Source organism: Erpetoichthys calabaricus, chromosome 3, assembly GCF_900747795.2.
Source record: "Erpetoichthys calabaricus chromosome 3, fErpCal1.3, whole genome shotgun sequence".
Classification (NCBI taxonomy): Eukaryota; Metazoa; Chordata; class Cladistia; order Polypteriformes; family Polypteridae; genus Erpetoichthys; species Erpetoichthys calabaricus.
Window position 1 is genome coordinate 148530674 of NC_041396.2, and position 18847 is coordinate 148549520.

Below are 18847 nucleotides of genomic sequence, written 5' to 3' on the forward strand. Positions count from 1 at the left end.
CAAAAAAACTTCAGCGTATGTGAAATGGAGGTCCTGCTAGCTGAAATAGAGGCCAGGAAAAATGTTTTATTTGGCAACTTAGGAAGTGGCATTAGCAACAAAAGGAAAATGATGGAGTGGCATAGCATGGCGGACGCAGTCAAGAGTGCTGGAGCAGAAAATCGTACTGTGACCGAATTAAAAAAGAAGTGTCAGACATCAAAGTTGCCGTGAAAAGGAGAGTCACAGCTCATCGTCTGCATGTTAGCTCCACTGGAGGAGGTACTGAACTCCCAGAGCTCACACCATTTGAGCAGCGAGTTGCAGCAATTATTGGCGACACACTCATTGTCGCCATTTTGCCTGCGGGTGAGGTAGATTCTGACATCACCGCAGGTGCCGTTGAGTTTTTATTCCTTTTTTGATTACCATGATCCATACTCGTGTAAATAATTTGCATGAGTAATAAGATAAACAATCAGGTATTAATTACTGTGTATTTACTTCTAGACAATAGTACAAAAGCTGACCCAAATGAGGAGGACATGGTTCCGGGCGATGATGGTGCTGCTTCTGTGCCGACCACATCTTCGGGCGCTGGCTGCTCACACACCCCTGCCTTGGAAACTGGTGGGCGATCATCTGGCTGTGTGCTGACTGATGCAGTCCTAGAATCTCAAAATGCATTGGTGGATGCGGTGAGAGATGTGGCCAGTGAACTAAGAAATATCAAGGCCGTATTGTATGACATTAGCAAAAAATTAACTGATTTGGTGAAAAAATAAATGATGCATCTGCTTACCTGTTTTTACATTCTGTTAATTACATTCATTCGACACTGTAATGCTGTCCGGTGTGGCTGATCATTTGGTGGTCCAGGGTCAGGTTCATCATACCGCATCTCATCAGGTATGGGCAAGTTACAAATGAGTGCCATATTATGTAAAATACTACATGCTTGCACGATGCGACACACTTTCTGTGGACTATAGAGCAGCACTCCACCAGTCTTATCCAGGCAGTGCCAACGACCCTTAAGCTGCCCTATAGTACGTTCTACCACCACCCGAGCCCGAGAGTGGAGGTCAGTATAACGTCGCTCTTGTTCAGTCAGTGGATTGGCGAGAGGGGTGAGGAGCCACATCTTCAGCGGGTACCCACTGTCACCTGATTAATCGTGTTATATGGTTACATTGTACAGATAACGTACAACTGTAACCAAAAAGGTAATAAATGTCTTATCTTACCGAGAAGCCAGCCATCACGCACAGCACCATTTTCAAGTTTGTTCCCCACACTACTATGTCTCAAGATGAATGAATCATGAGTTGAGCCAGGCCATCTCGCAACAACATTAGTGAGGCGCATTTTCACATCATTGATGATTTGCACATTAATAGAGTGAAAATGCTTTCTATTCACATAAACAAACTCATTCTGTGACGGTGCCTTTATAGCAATGTGTGTGCAGTCAACTGCTCCGATTACATTGGGAATACCGGACATTGCTGCAAATTGCACTTTGATGTTTGCCTGTTCAACCGTAGTGTACGGAAATCTTATATATCTGCTTGACAAGCGGATAATACCATCCCATACAGCTGGCATGGTACGACTCAGTGATGACTGAGAAATACCGGATCGGTCAGCCAGTTCACGCTGAAAAGCTCCTGTGGCTAAAAACCCGGGAGTGAACAAAACTTGCAAAGGAGCAGGTAGAGCACAATTCCTCAAAGTCTGCCTTTGTAAAGCCGGTGCCAGTTCAGCACACAGCTCCAAGAGGATCGCTCTTGGAAATCTAAACCGACTTAGAAGCCAGTCATCATCATGTGCCAAGAAATCAGTATGATCTCGGAATACGCATTCTCTTCTAATCCTTCCATTTGCGAGGTCCTCTAGCAACACTAAAGCAGCCATGCCAGTGGAATAGTTTGGCCATTCTGTGCACCATTATATTGTTACAGGTTGATTACAATCAGGTGCCTTAAATTTATGAACAATATGTGGTTAGTTTCAGTGTATTTGATAAAGCCACTGTCATGGATGTGGATCTAAGAAAGGGTAACCACACAGGAACACTGCTTTGACGCTGGGTGCCAACAGTCTGCAAAACAGAGCGGAGAACTTGCTTACAACAGGGTATGAGGTACCGTGGAAAAGTGCGTGGCTTTATGCCAAGTGTAGGTTTTATACATCACGATTTGAACGTGGAAACGTTCTTACACAACATTTCTGTGCGTACGCACCGTTTATACATGAGGCCCCAGGCCCTTTAAGACCTTTTGAAGGCTCAAGGATGCACAGTCTCTGGAAGCAGTTCTAGGAAGGTTTGGGTGCCAAAATACTGAAATTCAAGCTGGCGATAACATTAACCAAAATCCATATTGTTCTAAGATAAAGGAAAACCCAGAAAATCAGATTCTTTGTGGCTTAAAACACCTAAGAGAACCTATATACTGTGTGACGTTCAAAAACATTTAGCATACCTAATATACATTTTCAAAATCACCTAAATCATAACACAGGTATCTCCATAGCAAAAGAAGAACTGGACCTGCCCATGGAAATAATTCCAGGCCTTGGCAAGAAGTGACTCCACCAGAGCATATTAAAGTTCCCTTATTCCAGATGCCCTTTTGAGCTTTGAGTCAGAAAATGACCAGGAGCAAAGCCTTAATGTCAAAAGAAAGAAGACAGGACTGTGGGGGTTGGAATGTTTGATGGCATTTGAAAAATGGGTAAGTGTACAGGATGACTTACTAAGAAGATTGGAACTCAACGTCTGTGTAGGCAGGCCCATAATTTTGTTCTGTTTATCCTATTTTGAAATTTGTGTTTTCTCATTCTTGTAGCAAGTCTCTTGTCCATGCAATCTCTTCTTAAAACTGCTAGTAATCTTCCCAATGCTGCCACATGTGAAATGCATTTCTCCATGCAATGAATCATTCACAGGGCTCTTTATAATTCAGTCAGTTTTTTGCATGCACTCACCTTTTTTGAATTGAGCTAAATCTCCCCCTTGCCTGTGGTGTGATCCAGAAAGTGTGGTTCACTTTGCCTGAACACAAACTTCCAAGTTTTCATTTTAGTACTGGCTTATTCCATACTCTCCAGGAGACATTTTGGCCATTCATCATGCTCTGTTATATTCTTTCTGAAAACTACGGCATTTTGCATATTGTCAAACCTTCTATTCCTCATAAATGTTCAATCACTTTAGCTTGTTAGATTTAGAAAGATATAGTATTCCACAGGGGAGACATCTGAAATAATATCTGACAAAGGGTGTAATAAAAGTTGTCAGTAGACTACTTTTGCTGTGTAATAGAATATGCCTAAAGCCGCTTGCTTGATGAAAATACTAAGGTTGAAATTGGACAGTTTACTCTGTGGTAAGCTGTGTAAATCATTCCAATTTTATGCTCTCAATCCTAGTTGTAAAACATTTGAATGATGCCATATTCTTTCATTTTGTATAAATCTACTTGTATGTTTGCTATTACACAGGCTGTGTAGCCGACGTACATTATTTATTTTCCTTTAAAAAGATTGTCTGTTTTTTCAGCTATACTATCACTTCTTTACTCAGCCAATAAAGTAAATATAGGTCCTCTTACAACATATACTGGGAATGAATAGTCAATGATTATTTAATTCAGTTGTTCTCAAGCTCATTCCTGGGAACCCCTTTAGCCTCGGGTGTTGCATCTATTCAGTTTCACAGTCTGAGTATCATTCTTACTTTTAATTGATTGTTTACTAAGCTCCCCTGTAAAATTCTAAAATATCATTTTGCCAAAGCTTTTAATGCTCAAGTTTCATTTGCCATTGAATGTTTAATTCACCCTTCTCTCTACAGTTTGATCCCTAACATGGATCCAAAATACTAACAGCAGTGAATGCTACTTGGAATGGGGTTGGGGGGCGCTTGGAGAGGGGTTGGAGTTAGGGGGCAATCACTTCTGAGCCATTTTCACTTATCTGTTCATTTGTAGGAAATGTTTTAATGAGCCAGCAAGTGAAAATGGCAGTGAAGTCACTGCTCTCCTTTAGCATTCAATATTGTTTTTTTTTTTTTTCCTGTGCCTGCATTGCTTATGGCTAATCCCCAGTGCTCAGATATCATTAAGTGACCTAACTACAGTATATAGAAAGGGTGTATTAAAAGGACAAATGAATATAAACATTTGTGAATTTTTTAAAAATATTTGTAGGCCTGGTAATTAAACGATGAGATCATTTAAAAATTGGAATGATGCACTAATTGTAAAAATGGGGTTCTCCCAGAACTGAACTTGAAAACCAGTGATTTATTTCCACCATTCCAAAATGAGGTGTTCTGTGACAGAAGCCTATCTTGGACCATCCAGGAAGTTGGATAGAACACCAGACTACTACAGGCCATACTCATTCATATACTGTTGCATGACTTGTAATCACCAAACAACCTATAATGCACTTCTTTGGGATGAAGGTTGGATAAAAAAGAGTACCCACAGGACAATCTGCACAGACATAAACAGGATGTGTAAACTTCACACAAACAATAGCTGGTGCATTGGCAACATTGAGAAAAGTGATTTGATTTCACTTTTGACCAAGGGCTCGGGTGAAATGGTTTCCAATGCTGAGTGTCGATCTTATTGATAATGTTATTTTGATCAATATGACCCTGTGTTCTTATTGTTTGCTTATTATGGTATGCTAATAGACAGCAGGTTGTCATTAAAACTTGCAAGATTTCAGACATTATCTACCAAGGTGCTTGCATTTAGTTCTTGGTAACACTCTAAAAAATAAATGCAATGACCCTGGCCATTAAGTGTGCAAGTGAATATGGTCTCTGTCTATTTCTACTTTATTCCTCAATAGTGAAGCTTCACTTGGGTGATTCACATCAGCTCTTTGATTTACCAGAAGATGTTATACAGCCAATGAAATCCAACTAAATATGGAGATCCTCACAGTTTTAAGGGCAAATTTAATTTGTACCCTTTTTGAAGTGATACACTGAATTGGTGACTGTGGAATGTTACAGATTGTGTTTATTTATCATTACACTGGTCTCTCTTCCATACTGTTGTCAATATACATGGAGCACATAATGTGCTGGTATAGGCAGTTTAACTAAGTTCTAATTTACTTTTGCTTATGTAGTGTGTTCTGTTAATTTTGAATTTTAACCACCTGTTAAGTGTGTTTGCCTGTGATTCAAGTCAGATAGGTTCGGGAGAGGGTTCATGTTTAAGGCTTTGCCTACCATTGCAATGCTTGCAATTGCATTTTCTATGCCAGGTGATTGAATTATTTTTTTCCTCCTCTATGTATTTTCACATTTGCAGTAAGTTTTGGCAACTGGGGATGGAGTTTTGTGTTTCTAATTTTACTTTTCAAAGGTCAGTGGTTGGAGAAGTCTTGGATACTTTGAATCCACTGTATGTTTGTAGCCAGCAATTCAGATCTAATGAGTACATTAAGTTTACATGCTGCCTTAAGATCGATGCTCCGCTGAGTATTTTCAGCTGAACAAGTTTGGTATCCTACCGACACAGGAATTGTTTGCAAGGGCAAATGCTTGTTTCAGTACAGTTCATAATGGAACATAACCATGCAGTGACACCAGCTCCTGGTACACAACTTAACATAACCAAGATGTGACTTTTTTTTTTCTTACGTTAAGGCAGCCCTGATTACAGTACATCCTTGTCCGCTTAGAACACCCAGCATCATAAATGAACAATCCTTTGGCTTAACTTTTACAGTTTGTTTGTAGGGTCAGCACCAAGAGCGTTAACTTACAGAGAGATAAAACCATGGCATCTTAATTGAAGTTAATATGTGATCTGATTTCTCTCTTTTTTTTTCTTTATATGTGTATTTTACTTCTGCCCGTTTTGGCTTCCAGACATATATCCATAGGTTTACTTGTTTGATCCCTAAGTGATGGTTCAGATATATTTAATGAACTGGCATTTTTATTAATTTATTTTTGTCAGTTCTCTCAAAGTTTTGGAAGTTGTATGGATGTCATCACAGGAGTCATTTGGGGTCTTATGTTATCCCTTCCCTTTCCCTATTACATTCATAATGTAATAATTACTACTGTGGTTACTTATTAACACAAAATCCATTATAGAATATGACAAAAACCTTCCACTCAAATTTGTGTTATGGACGATTTCACCTTCAAATTTTGAGGCTAGGGCGGCACGGTGGCGCAGTGGTAGCGCTGCTGCCTCGCAGTTAGGAAACCTGGGTTCGCTTCCCGGGTCCTCCCTGCGTGGAGTTTGCATGTTGTCTGCGTGGGTTTCCTCCCACAGTCCATGCAGGTTAGGTGGATTGGCTATTCTAAATTGGCCCTAGGGTGTGCTTGGTGTGTGGATGTGTTTGTGTGTGTCCTGCGGTGGGGTGGCACCCTGCCCGGGATTGGTTCATGCCTTGTGCCCTGTGTTGGCTGGGATTGGCTCCAGCGGACCCCCGTGACCCTGTGTTCGGATTCAGCGGGTTGGAAAATGGATGGATGGATTTTGAGGCCACAGCACGTAGTTTAAAGAAGCCTGTAATTGCGCTCCGAGTAATTAAAATAACCCACCAAAAATAATCATTTTTAAAAATCTGTTATTTCCCATGTTTTGTTTGTAGCCGACGAAAATGTTTAATCTAACACTATTTTCATCGTATCAGTAACCTTGCTATCACGGTTTACCATGCAATCAATTAAAAGTTTTTTTTTCGGCAAACGCTATAATCAACGCGGAGAAAGTAACAGATAAAAATGATCACCTTGTTTCAGAGTATTGCTTTAAACACAGTAAAATTATACGTTGGAGGTAAACTCCGTTTAAAACACCATCGTACGATGTCGCTTCTTAGTTTTTATTTCTTGTGTTTTTTTACCCATATGATCAGATACATTGTATTCCGGTTCCCCACTGTATCATGCCTGAAGAAGGGACTGAGCTGCATCGAAAGCTTGCATATTGTAATCTTTATAGTTACCCAATAAAAGGTATAATTTTGTTTGATTTTTCCGTTGCATCCATAATGACTATAACACGGTACAGCACCCTAATACTACAAATGCAAAATTGTAATACATTTCATTTTTTATCACAAAACAGAAAACAAATCTTTATCGAGTAGTCGTGGCCGAGTGGTTAAGGCGATGGACTAGAAATCCATTGGGGTATCCCCGCGCAGGTTCGAATCCTGCCGACTACGAATCCTTTTAATATACATAATATATTTTTGTAACACAAAATTAAATTTAAAAGGCTAAAACACACACAAATTACTCTTTCTATTGTTGAACGCGCTCGGCTTCCGCGGATTGACGACGAGTGCGAATTCGGCGACCTTTGCCTTTCCTCGCCCGGACTTAAATCTTGTGACACTGAGTCAGTAGCCAGGAAAAACGCAAAGCAAAGGGGCACGCGACTTCTGTGAATTCCGTCTAAATTACAAGAGTGCAAGTGTGGAACGATCAAGCCTTTTCACTACATCGTCATGCCCGACGGACTTATAACCAACAGGTAAGGCCAAAAGAAAACTTTAGTCTCAGCTGCAACTTATCTTGAGTAGTAGTTCCGGAGCAGCGGGGGCTGCAGCTTAAACATGGCTAGACGGTGAAGATGCAGAAAGTGCCAAGCGGAGTGGAGCCTGGACGGTTGTTTACGAGGGTGCTGGATGTTCGAATCGCACTCTTTTATCAACGCGCGTTTCACTTTTTTTGTGTGGGCGTGTTATTCTTTTCAAAATGGAGCACTGGAAAAACAGTTTGTACGACTCGTTAAATACGCAAATTTGGCAAGATAATTGGCGTACCTGATTTGCATGACCTGTTTTGATATTTGGGCACGTCAGCTTTCTGTGATCATAAGTAGGCTGCGTTCCTTTTACGTTACAGCGACAATAAAACTCCGGCTAAGAAGTTAACGGTTGAGTAATGCACATCCGCCGTAGGTGTCTTGTTTTTATCATACAGCGGCACATGACGGTGTTCTTTAATCCAGTGGTTTCCAAACTCGGAAACAAACACTTGGATTCCAAGTTTTTGTTCCAACCAACTTCTGTTTTTAATCGGTCTCCTAGTGTTATTAGGTGCGCCGTTATTTCCCATTTTCTGTGCTTTGGGGTTAAAGTGGAAATTTTAAAACGAAGTTTGGCACCAAACTTCGTTTTAAAATTTCTGCATTAACGGAAAGAATGTCGTTTTGTGCTTTTTATCCATGTTTTTCAACCTGATTTTCACTCTACTTTTCCAGGTGTTCTGAATATTTAATCTGTTATTTACTAATTAGCAGTGGCGACTGGTGGGGAAAAAATTGGGTGGCAGTGCAGTTTTTGGGGGGACAAACTGGAGCAGCACTTATCTATTATATATTGCCTTTTACATCTATCTTATATAGTGCTTTTCACATCTTTTTGTTATATAGCAAATTTTATAGCTATCTATCTACCTCTGTCTATCCATCTGCTCATTCCACATGCTCTCATGGTCTTCATTATAGTGCCAAAGCACATCTTGGCCTGTCTGGTACCAGACCCATTGGACAAATCCAGGCTAAAATGTGTTATACCCTTTCCACCATCCTGCCCAATCTGATTCCAGCTTTCCCATTTCTACTGTGCTCCACAACTTAAGTCCATGACATTCACAGTCCTCTAATTTTTTTCCCCTTAACTTGCCCTACAGATGTGGAAAGGACAAGGTGCTCCTGCCACCCATTTTTTATATTATGCCTGTCACTAGATTGCTCACTCCTCTGCCATCTTGCTCAGTTCCCCATTCTGCCAAAACCCACACCATGATGTCCGCACTCCAACATCTGTAATCTTCCAATAACATGCACTTCTCTCTGCCCTATAACACATCCATAGCATCCAAATCCAAAGTCCAATCCAAATCTTATGCCACTGCTAATAGAGTGCAGGTCCTTGGTCATTTCCACTGTATTCCATAAATCCACATCATACAATCACTAGTCCTCTGATTTTTCTTAAGTCATGTATCCCAGTTTATCATTTTCCACACCCACAGAGTCTTTCCCACCCTAATTTTATTCAACACTTGCTGCCCGTCTCCTCAGTCTTCTGCAAGATTGCCAAGCTTACCGCACCAGGGCACAAATTCACATTGTAAGGGCCATAGACTCCACATCTTAAAACATAACTTCCCCACCCCTACCCCAACTTGTCTTATACTACACCCACAGGACAAGTCCAGCCTAAGTCTTAATCTGCCCTTACGATCAGGAGCCCTATGTTTTCTTGAACTTTGCCCACCTTTCCTTCAGGGCTGAAAATTTCTCAGTTACTTTCTGATTATGTCATTTCAGTAAGCATGCCAAAAAACGAGTCTCATATAATTGTCTATATCAGTGTTTTCCAACATATTTTCTGCAGTGGCTCATTTTTTGTAACCAAAATCATCCCAAGGTACACCACTGTCTTAATAAACACAAACACCTTATAGTTAGGTCCATAAATATTTGGACAGAGACAACTTTTTTCTAATTTTGGTTCTGTACATTACCACAATGAATTTTAAATGAAACAACTCCGGTGCAGTTGAAGTGCAGACTTTCAGCTTTAATTCAGTGGGGTGAACAAAACGATTGCATAAAAATGTGAGGCAACTAAAGCATTTTTTTAACACAATCCCTTCATTTCAGGGGCTCAAAAGTAATTGGACAAATTAAATAACTGGAAATAAAATGTTCATTTCTAATACTTGGTTGAAAACCCTTTGCTGGCAATGACAGCCTGAAGTCTTGAACTCATAGACATCACCACATGCTGGGTTTCCTCCTTTTTAATGCTCTGCCAGGCCTTTACTGCAGCGGCTTTCAGTTGCTGTTTGTTTCTGGGCCTTTCTGTCCGATGTTTAGTCTTCAACAAGTGAAATGCATGCTCAGTTGACTGACTTGGCCATTCAAGAATTTTCCACTTCTTTCCTTTAATAAACTCCTGGTTTGCTTTGGCTGTATGTTTTGGGTCATTGTCCATCTGTATCATGAAACGCCGCTCAATCAATTTGACTGCATTTAGCTGGATTTGAGCAGACATTATGTCTCTGAACATCTCAGAATTCATTCGGTGGCTTCTGTCCTGTGTCACATCATCAATAAACACAAGTTTCCCAGTGCCACTGGCAGCCATGCACGCCCAAGACCTCATACTGCCTCCACCGTGTTTTACAGATGATGTGGTATGCTTTGGATAATGAGCTGTTCCATGCCTTCTCCATACTTTTTTCTTGCAATCATTCTGGTAGAGGTTGATCTTGGTTTCATCTGTCCAAAGAATGTTTTTCCAGAACTGTGCTGGCTTTTTTAGATGTTCTTTAGCAAAGTCCAATCTAGCCTTTCTATTCTTGAGACTTATGAGTTGCTTGCACCTTGCAGTGCACCCTCTGTATTTACTTTCATGCAGTCTTCTCTTTATGGTAGACTTGGATATCGATACGCCTACCCCCCTGAAGAATGTTGTTCACTTGGTTGGCTGTTGTGAAGGGGTTTCTCTTCACCATGGAAATGATTCTGCGATCATCCACCACTGTTGTCTTCCATGGACGTCCAGGTGTTTTTGCATTGCGGAGTTCACTAGTGCTTGCTTTCTTTCTCAGGATGTACCAAACTGTAGATTTTGCCACTCGTAATATTGTAGCAATTTCTCGGATGGGTTTTTTCTGTTTTCGCAGCTTAAGGATGGCATCTTTCACCTGCATGAAGAGCTCCTTTGACCGCATGTTGTCTGTTCACAGCAAAATCTTCCACATGCAAGCACCACACCTCAAATCAACTCCAGGCCTTTTATCTGCTTAATTGATAATGACATAACGACGGACTTGCCCACACCTGTCCACGAAATAGCCTTTGAGTCAATTGTCCAATTACTTTTGAGCCCTTGAAATGAAAGGATTGTGTTAAAAAATGCTTTAGTTGCCTCACATTTTTATGCAATCGTTTTGTTCACCCCACTGAATTAAAGCTGAAAGTCTGCATTTCAACTGCATCTGAGTTGTTTCATTTAAAATTCATTGTGGTAATGTACAGAACCAAAATTAGAAAAAAGTTGTCTCTGTCCAAATATTTATGGGCCTAACTGTATACTCATTGATGAGGTTAGATTTGGCAAAAAAGATTAGTATTCTTAGAAGGAGCTGTCCTGTTTTACACACCTTGTGCAAGTTAAGACTTTAAAATACAGATATTTTACAAATTGAGTTAATTATTTGTTTATCATTGTCTATGTGTGTGTGTGTGTGGGTGGGTTTGTGTGTGTGTGTGTGTGTGGGTGTGTGTATAATAGACACTCAGGCACAGGGTGCTGTTGATCATGTAATAGACTGTCTCAGACTAACTGAAGTGTTACAAATAATTTATTGCAAATTTAGAAATTCCAAGAATTTTTTGATCCCAGTATCCTCTAGCTGTGTAGGGTGAAACATGCTGAAGAATGTTATGTCCTACCTTAGTAACTAAAGGAAAAAATAAAAAAAATTAACTTTGCAGGAATAAAATGCATTTTTCTTTTAAAAGGGCTATACCCTTTTATTCTTAAGTACAAACAAATTCTGACTTCTTGCTTTTGTCCAGGTCATTTAGTCAGGGATAGTTTAAAAGTCTGTCTCACTCCGCTGTTCTGGAGTGTGGATTAGTATGTATGCAGTAGAGTGTATGTTCTGTATTATGGATGTTAAAATCTGAAACATTTGGTAAACATTTAGTATAAAGAATTAGAAACGCTTAGAAGTTTATGTTGAATTGTCAAGGAAATGTTAAATTACAGCAGTTAAAAGTTGGCACATTTTTTGTGTATTCTGCTGAACACTTCAAGGTCACATAGATGATATGATGCATCTGGAATGTCTGTTTGCATAACCAGGAGACTCCGCCTGTTGTTCCTATCCTTATGTTTACAAATATTTATTATTCAAACACTAATCCACAGCAATAATGAACATGTTGTTCCCAAGTCCAGGATTTTCTTATTTAATATGGGAATAAAGACACACTATTTGATAAAAAGTAAATACGCAAAAGAAACTAGGTGCAAGGGGAACCATTTGCTAAAACGTTTGACACTAAACCAAATCAGTGGAAACTATTAGCTTAATATGCTTTTCCTTTAAATTTCTACACACACACAAACACATTCAACAGAGAAGCCTTTTTCTTTTGTAAGGTGATGCCCTTTCTAGTCAGTACTATTCTAAAGAGTAATTCGAAGAGGAGGGTAGCACAGATTCCTATTTCATCTCTAAGCATAATTTGGCAGTGGCTAGAACTGACTCCTTCTGTAAAAGCACCTGCCACTCTCCTCTGCTGAATAATTCTACATACTGCTGAGCATACTCTAAAATAAAGGGACACTAAAAAGCATTTATAGCAGCAGCAGTCTCAATACCCAGAAAACACTGCCGGGGGCTTGATGTGGTCACATTAAATCACTAGAATATGAAAGTGTTACATTACTCTAGGAAAAGAAAAAAAAAATACTAAAGCAGCACAAAAAGCACTCACAGGATCCCAGAGTCCCTGTTATAGCTCTGGTATGAACTAAAAGAGAGAGAAAGAGAAAAAAAAAGCTAAATGCACAAATGCCTCAGTTGTAGGCACAATGTTTTTAAAAAATGGGAGTTTTCTTTTACAAAAATCTAAAGGGTTAACAGTCTGACAATGTGCCTTTAAACAGTCAAAGCAACTCAAGTGCAAGTAACATCATCAGTGCTTATATAGTAAGGGTTACAGCATCAAATGGTCACTGACGTCAGCAGCTGTTCCATATGATGATAAAAATTGCTTGTTGTTCTCGCCATAATGTGCCCAGAATCTGAGAGATTTCTGAAACTTCTCTCAAAAGAGATTTCTTTTCTTAGTGTGCCCACACTACATGCTGAAGTCTCTCCATCACACTAAAGCATGCCTACACTATACTTTGTTTGCTCGCTGCTTGACTAGATCCTCAGTGTTGCTTCTGTGTCTGTGTTATAAAAAGGAACCAGTATAGGAACAATTATTGTATTTATAAGTTCTCATTGGCAAGTTACAGTCTAGTAGAGGTCACTTTGTTTATAATATTTGATTCAGTTGTTCAAACTTGATCCAAAACTTCCTTATCAAATTGCATTTTGATGCTATATTGTAGTATTATACATCCATCCATCCATTTTCTTTTTTTATATATAATTTATTTCAAGAAAGCAACCTAGTTATTCCCTAAACAGTTTCCAGCTACTAGTTTAAACAATATTTTGTTTACATCTCTATTCTGTTTTGTCTAATATTTCAGATTTCAAGCTTATACAAGTCATATCAGCATGTTTATGGATTCTGATTTTGTTCTGATCATTTTGATAGACAGATGATACTTTATTTGTCCCCAAGATGAAATAAAAAATTGACAGAAGCTCGAAAGATACTGCATGTATAAATATAATGAACACAAGTAACATAAAACACATGACATGGTCTTCTTCAGTCAGCATGTGAAAGGGTTTTTCAGTTTCACCTTGTTGTATGAGTTGTTTTCTTTAATAATACGGTAGCTTTACTGCCATATTTTTCAACTGAGTTAACCCCTTTAATTTCAATCTGTTTCTTTCACCCAGGCAAATTCAAAATGCTAACACAGGGATTGATCTCTTTGTTCCAATGTACCAAGAGATCCGTGGTAACATGATGACTGGCCATGTTGAATATCAGATTGTGGTTGTTACTCGACTTTCTTCTTTCAAGTCCGCAAAACATAAGCCTGAAGATGTGATTCAGCTAGTGGTAAGTTTGTAAAAAGGTAAATGTAAATTCAGTTATCATTATCATGTGAAGGCATACTGTAAATGGCCAGAAGCATTTGGAATGTTTTCTACCACCTTTCCAGTAAGGCTTTACATTAGGGTAGCAGTATTCAGAGAGGCTTTCAGTTGATATTTTAACAGTTTGCTGAATTTTGAGTTTTATTAGATGAATGACATGTTGATATTTATGTGTACATTCCATGAAAAATAATCGCAAGATATTTTTATTAAATGCATTCTTCTGCCACTCACTTCCATGTGCACTTCTTAGAACTGACCTATTTGCATGGTGCAGCATGTGCTGTCAACACAGATTTTTTCTTTGTACATGTTTGCACACTTTTAAATTAAATAAAATAAATTTCTTTTGATGAACTCTTCTTCAGCTTGCTTGGGCATGCTACGATGTAACCTAAATATTCTTTTTGTAATGGTGCAATTGTACATTATCACTGTTGTGGAAAAACATTTTATAACAACATAGGATTGTAGCTCCTTAGTGCTTTTCTAAAGAATTTTTGATCTTCTAAAAGAGGTGGCACAGTGGTGTAAAGGTTGATTAACACTGCTGTCAGCCTAAATAACACTTGCAAAGCATCAATAAAATGGTTATGTATTTCTGTGCAATATTGTACAGTATACTAAAGTAGCTTCACTTTGGAATTGTCTATGGTGGCTTAATCCTTAATTAATACTTAACAGGACCAAATGAAGGTGTTATATTTACAAGTAAATTTACCAGAGTATTACAAACTGCACAGAAGCAAAAAATTATGATGCTTTTTAAGTGTTACTAAGACCAAAGTAAACCTTTTTAAGTCATTATATAATAGTATTTGACTAATAGATGCTTTATAGGTAATACCTAAGCTAATGTGTTCCCAGAAAAGTTAGAATATAATGTAATTACTTGTATTAGTAGATATGGTTATTTTTTAATGATATTTAACAATATCATGTAGTTAAAAATGGAACGCGCATAACTTGTGGTGGCTGAGATAGGTTTTATAGACATCCGTTTCTAAATCATGATATTTTTTGTACTGTTATTTGTTGGTTGTGGATGGTCTATGAATAATTGTAGTTTGTATATCTTAAACAGAACATTTTTGAAAGAAGTATCTGATAAAGTATTAAAACTGTATTTGAACTGTCAAGTTAAAATGTGTTGGCAACAATGGACAATGATTTTACTTTAATATAGTTTTATGTAAATACTGAGTCCATGCTTCTTTGTTGTATGCATAACGACTTATAGAAGCCACATTTAGGGAGCTCCTTTCCTCCTTCATTTATCTCAACATAAATTAAGTGACTTATTCCTTTTCTTTTGCATTTTTTACTTTACTGTTATAAAAATCATTTAACTTACCTGGTATAATTTCAAGCAGTAGGAAAAGTGAGTTGGTATGGCAAAGGTTTGCACAAGCAGCAAGAGGTAACAGTATGTTTTTTGCTATGTGCAAATCTTATGCCATTTTACTAGTTTGTGTTGATATTTTTTTTTCTTGCTGCCAGGGGCAGATATGAAATGTGTAAATGAAGAAGATATAAAAAATGTAAGATTTTGTTATCTCTCACGATAAATTTGATACAGTAAAATAATCATTAATTGAGGTCACAAAGAGAGTTTCTCTTTTTTAAGACGGGTAATTTAAAAACAATCACCAGTACTTTTTAAAAAGGAATTTTTCAAACTTCAAAAATTAGAACAGTGTACGTGAGATAACTCAATGACAATTTAATTTCACAATAATTTCTCTTGAAGACTACTATACTGACTGTGACTGTGTCCAGAGGTTACAGACCTATAAATACCTGGGAGTGCAGCTGGATGATAAATTGGACTGGACTGCCAATACTGATGCTCTGTGTAAGAGAGGACAGAGCTGACTATACTTCCTTAGAAGGCTGGCGTCTTTCAACATCTGCAATAAGATGCTGCAGATGTTCTATCAGATGGCTGTGGCGAGCGCCCTCTTCTATGCGGTGGTGTGATGGGGAGGCAGCATAAAGAAGAGGGACGCATCAGGCCTGGACAAACTGATGAGGAAGGCAGGCTCTATTGTAGGCACAGAGCTGGACAGTTTGACATCTGTGGCAGAGCAACAGCTCCTGTCAATCATGGAGAATCCACTGCATCCACTGAACAGTATCATCTCCAGACAGAGGAGCAGCTTCAGCGACATACTGCTGTCACTGTCCTGCTCCACTGACAGACTGAGGAGATCATTCCTCCCCCACACTATGCGACTCTTCAATTCCACATTCCACGTTAACATTAAGCAAAGTTACTGTCTGTTATACCTGCATTTTTATCACTCTTTAATTTAATATTGTTTTTATCAGTATGCAGCTGCTGGAGTATGTGAATTTCCCCTTGGGATTAATAAAGTATTGGGATTAATAAAGTATCTATCTATCTATCTATCTATCTATCTATCTATCTATCTATCTATCTATCTATCTATCTATCTATCTATCTATCTATCTATCTATCTATCTATCTATCTATCTATCTATCTATCTATCTATCTATACAGTAAGTGTACTAAATTTTAGCTAAGTTGATCTACCTGGAGACGAGTTATTTCATGTAGACAGACAGACATGTGACAATCACAGTAGACATTTTGTCCACTTTTTGCGAATACACCAAAAGAGCGTTTCATTCCTACCTTGAGGTTTATTTTTATAAACATTTTAGAACAAAGAAACTTAAGTGTTAGGAGGTGTTCATAGAAAATAGTCTGATCTGGTGAACAGAAATATCAGAAATATTTAATATGCTATTTAATAGTAGCATTTTCTAACTTACCAGGAAAAATCATATATTTAGTCAGTTTGAGAAACAGAACTTATTTTTACTATATACCAGATGTCAACTATGCATATATTTTTGATTTTTCTAAACCTCAGCAGTTTGTTCAAACAAGGTAATTATCTGTTAAGAGCTGCATTTTGTCTGCAACAGTTAACTAGCAATTCAAGCCTTGGCAGACCATTTTAAGTAAGATGTGCCTGACAATTTTACACTGCAAGGTTAGAAACTATTTTAATCTTATAAGACTGCATTTTAAAACAATAACAAAGGTAACAGAGTTAATGTGTTTCTTTTTCACCCATTTCTGTTGATGGACTAAATGTGGTTTTTACAGTAAATAAAAAATCTTCAAACATCTGGTGAACTTGTGTGTGTGTGTGTGTGTCTGTTTGGGAGGATGAGGTGTAGATTTTGTGGATTCTATACAGTCTCACTGTGTCTGTGTAGATTTCTGTCCTGGCTCTTCCAGTTTTTCTTTTGCATGCCAAAAATGTGTATGTTAGTTAACTGAAACTCAAATGAAATTAAAGAAGAGGCTACTTAATAGAGAAGTGACATTTGAATAAAATAATTCCTTTATGTAAATGTAGAGAAAAAAATAAGATTATGGTTGGTGGTAAAGGGAAAAGGAGTAATTGCATGGCGATATGTCATTTGACCCTAAAGGTTTTTGGGAGGAAATCTTTTCAGCTGTGGAAATTAGTTCATAAAATTATTCTTCTGTGTGAGGAGTAGTTTTTAATCAGTGAGTAGAACATTTTATTTTGTTGGGTACCCCAGTTTTCAAAAGGTCTCTCACAATGATGGTATTTAGATTAAAATTAAAAATTTATTATGCTGCCAGTTCAGATGACATCACTGTTTTTTCATTCAGAATATATCCCAGTTCAGGCTATAGTTCCAGTCTGCATTAATGCAGCAAATAAAGAAACTTATAATCATGTGTCTAAATGGCTACCTGTCTGTGGCACTCATCCCGATCATCATAATGTGCTTTGAGCAATTGGTCATGGCACATATCATGCAGCTTACCAGACTGGCAGATTCATGGGATGCAGTTTTCACTGTTATTCACATACTAATGAATATGCTGTTTATTGATCTTAGTTCTCTGTTTATGGCCCTTGGACTGATGATACCTTGTGTAATGGATTCCGAATTTCATGATTGCTAGACCTTAAACCTGAAGAATGCAAATCCTACTATCTCACTTTCAACATACAAATAACCTAAACAGCCTGCTTAAATCCTGTTGTGTTTCCAAGCACAACAGAAACTAACAAACTTGCTAAAGACACAACAATAGTAGGTTTGACTTCCTACAATGATGACAGCTTACAGGGAGGTGATTAAACTATATAATGAATGGTACAATAACAACAGTATGCCCCTCAACATGCTACTATTGATACTATCGGGGTTGCTGTGAAAACGATGAGTAGGATTGATTTTTTTTTTTTATCTCTTTTGGTTCGTCATAACCATATGTCTTGCTAAAAAGGCAGAACAGCCCATTCACTTTTAAGAAGCCTTAGAAATGTTGCCTGGGAGTGGAGCTTTTGGTGTTGGAAACTGAGAAGTGGTTCAACATGTTTCAAGTGGATTGCCCTGTAATAAGCTTATGCTATCAGATTTTTTGCACCACTGACTCCAGTCATTCAGCATGTCTTGGATATTTAATTTAGTGGAGTTTATTGGAGACCGTTAGAATGTTAGATTGAAGATAAAGTGATTTGGTTCAGGGATGCACACATCATTAATGACTATTTATGCAGGTACGTTGTTTTTGTATACATGCACACCAAAATGTACAGCAAGTTTCTTATATGATTTCATACAGATATAATGAGTAAACTCCAGAGTCTTCATGATTGCAGTTTTTCAGCTTATACCTTTTAGCCAAAATAATTAGCATAAAAACAGCTTATTCTTTTTCACAGGCCTTTTCAATCCAACTATAATCCTAATGAGTGCATAAGTTAAAAATGTGTTCCTTTGGAGTGTTAAGTAGGATCTCTGTCCATCTATCTAACCATCCATCCATTTCCTTAACCTTCTTATCCAGGGCAGGGTCATGACCACTTGCTTGTTCTAAAAAATGTGATAGGTAAGAAAAAAAGTATCAGTTGTGTGGATATGGTGCCCTCTAATGGTAATAATTTTAAATGTAAATATTATGTAAAGTAGTGATAGAATATCTAATCCCTATATAAAATACCGTACTATGAAAAACTGTATGAGAA

General features: G+C 38.0%; 1 protein-coding gene and 1 non-coding gene across 2 annotated transcripts in view; both read left to right on the top strand.

Moving 5' to 3' along the window:
* The first annotated feature begins 7118 nt into the window (after nt 1-7118).
* trnas-aga (transfer RNA serine (anticodon AGA)) lies at nt 7119-7200 on the top strand. The gene has a single exon. It is a non-coding gene; the product is annotated as a tRNA-Ser (tRNA).
* hs1bp3 (HCLS1 binding protein 3) overlaps nt 7195-18847 on the top strand; it is a 58807-nt gene continuing 47154 nt past the window's right edge. The window contains exons 1-2 of the mRNA XM_028797389.2: nt 7195-7511; nt 13595-13760. Of these exons, the coding sequence (XP_028653222.1) occupies nt 7486-7511; nt 13595-13760 (192 nt within the window). The 5' untranslated portion in view covers nt 7195-7485. The remainder of the gene's footprint in view (nt 7512-13594; nt 13761-18847) is intronic.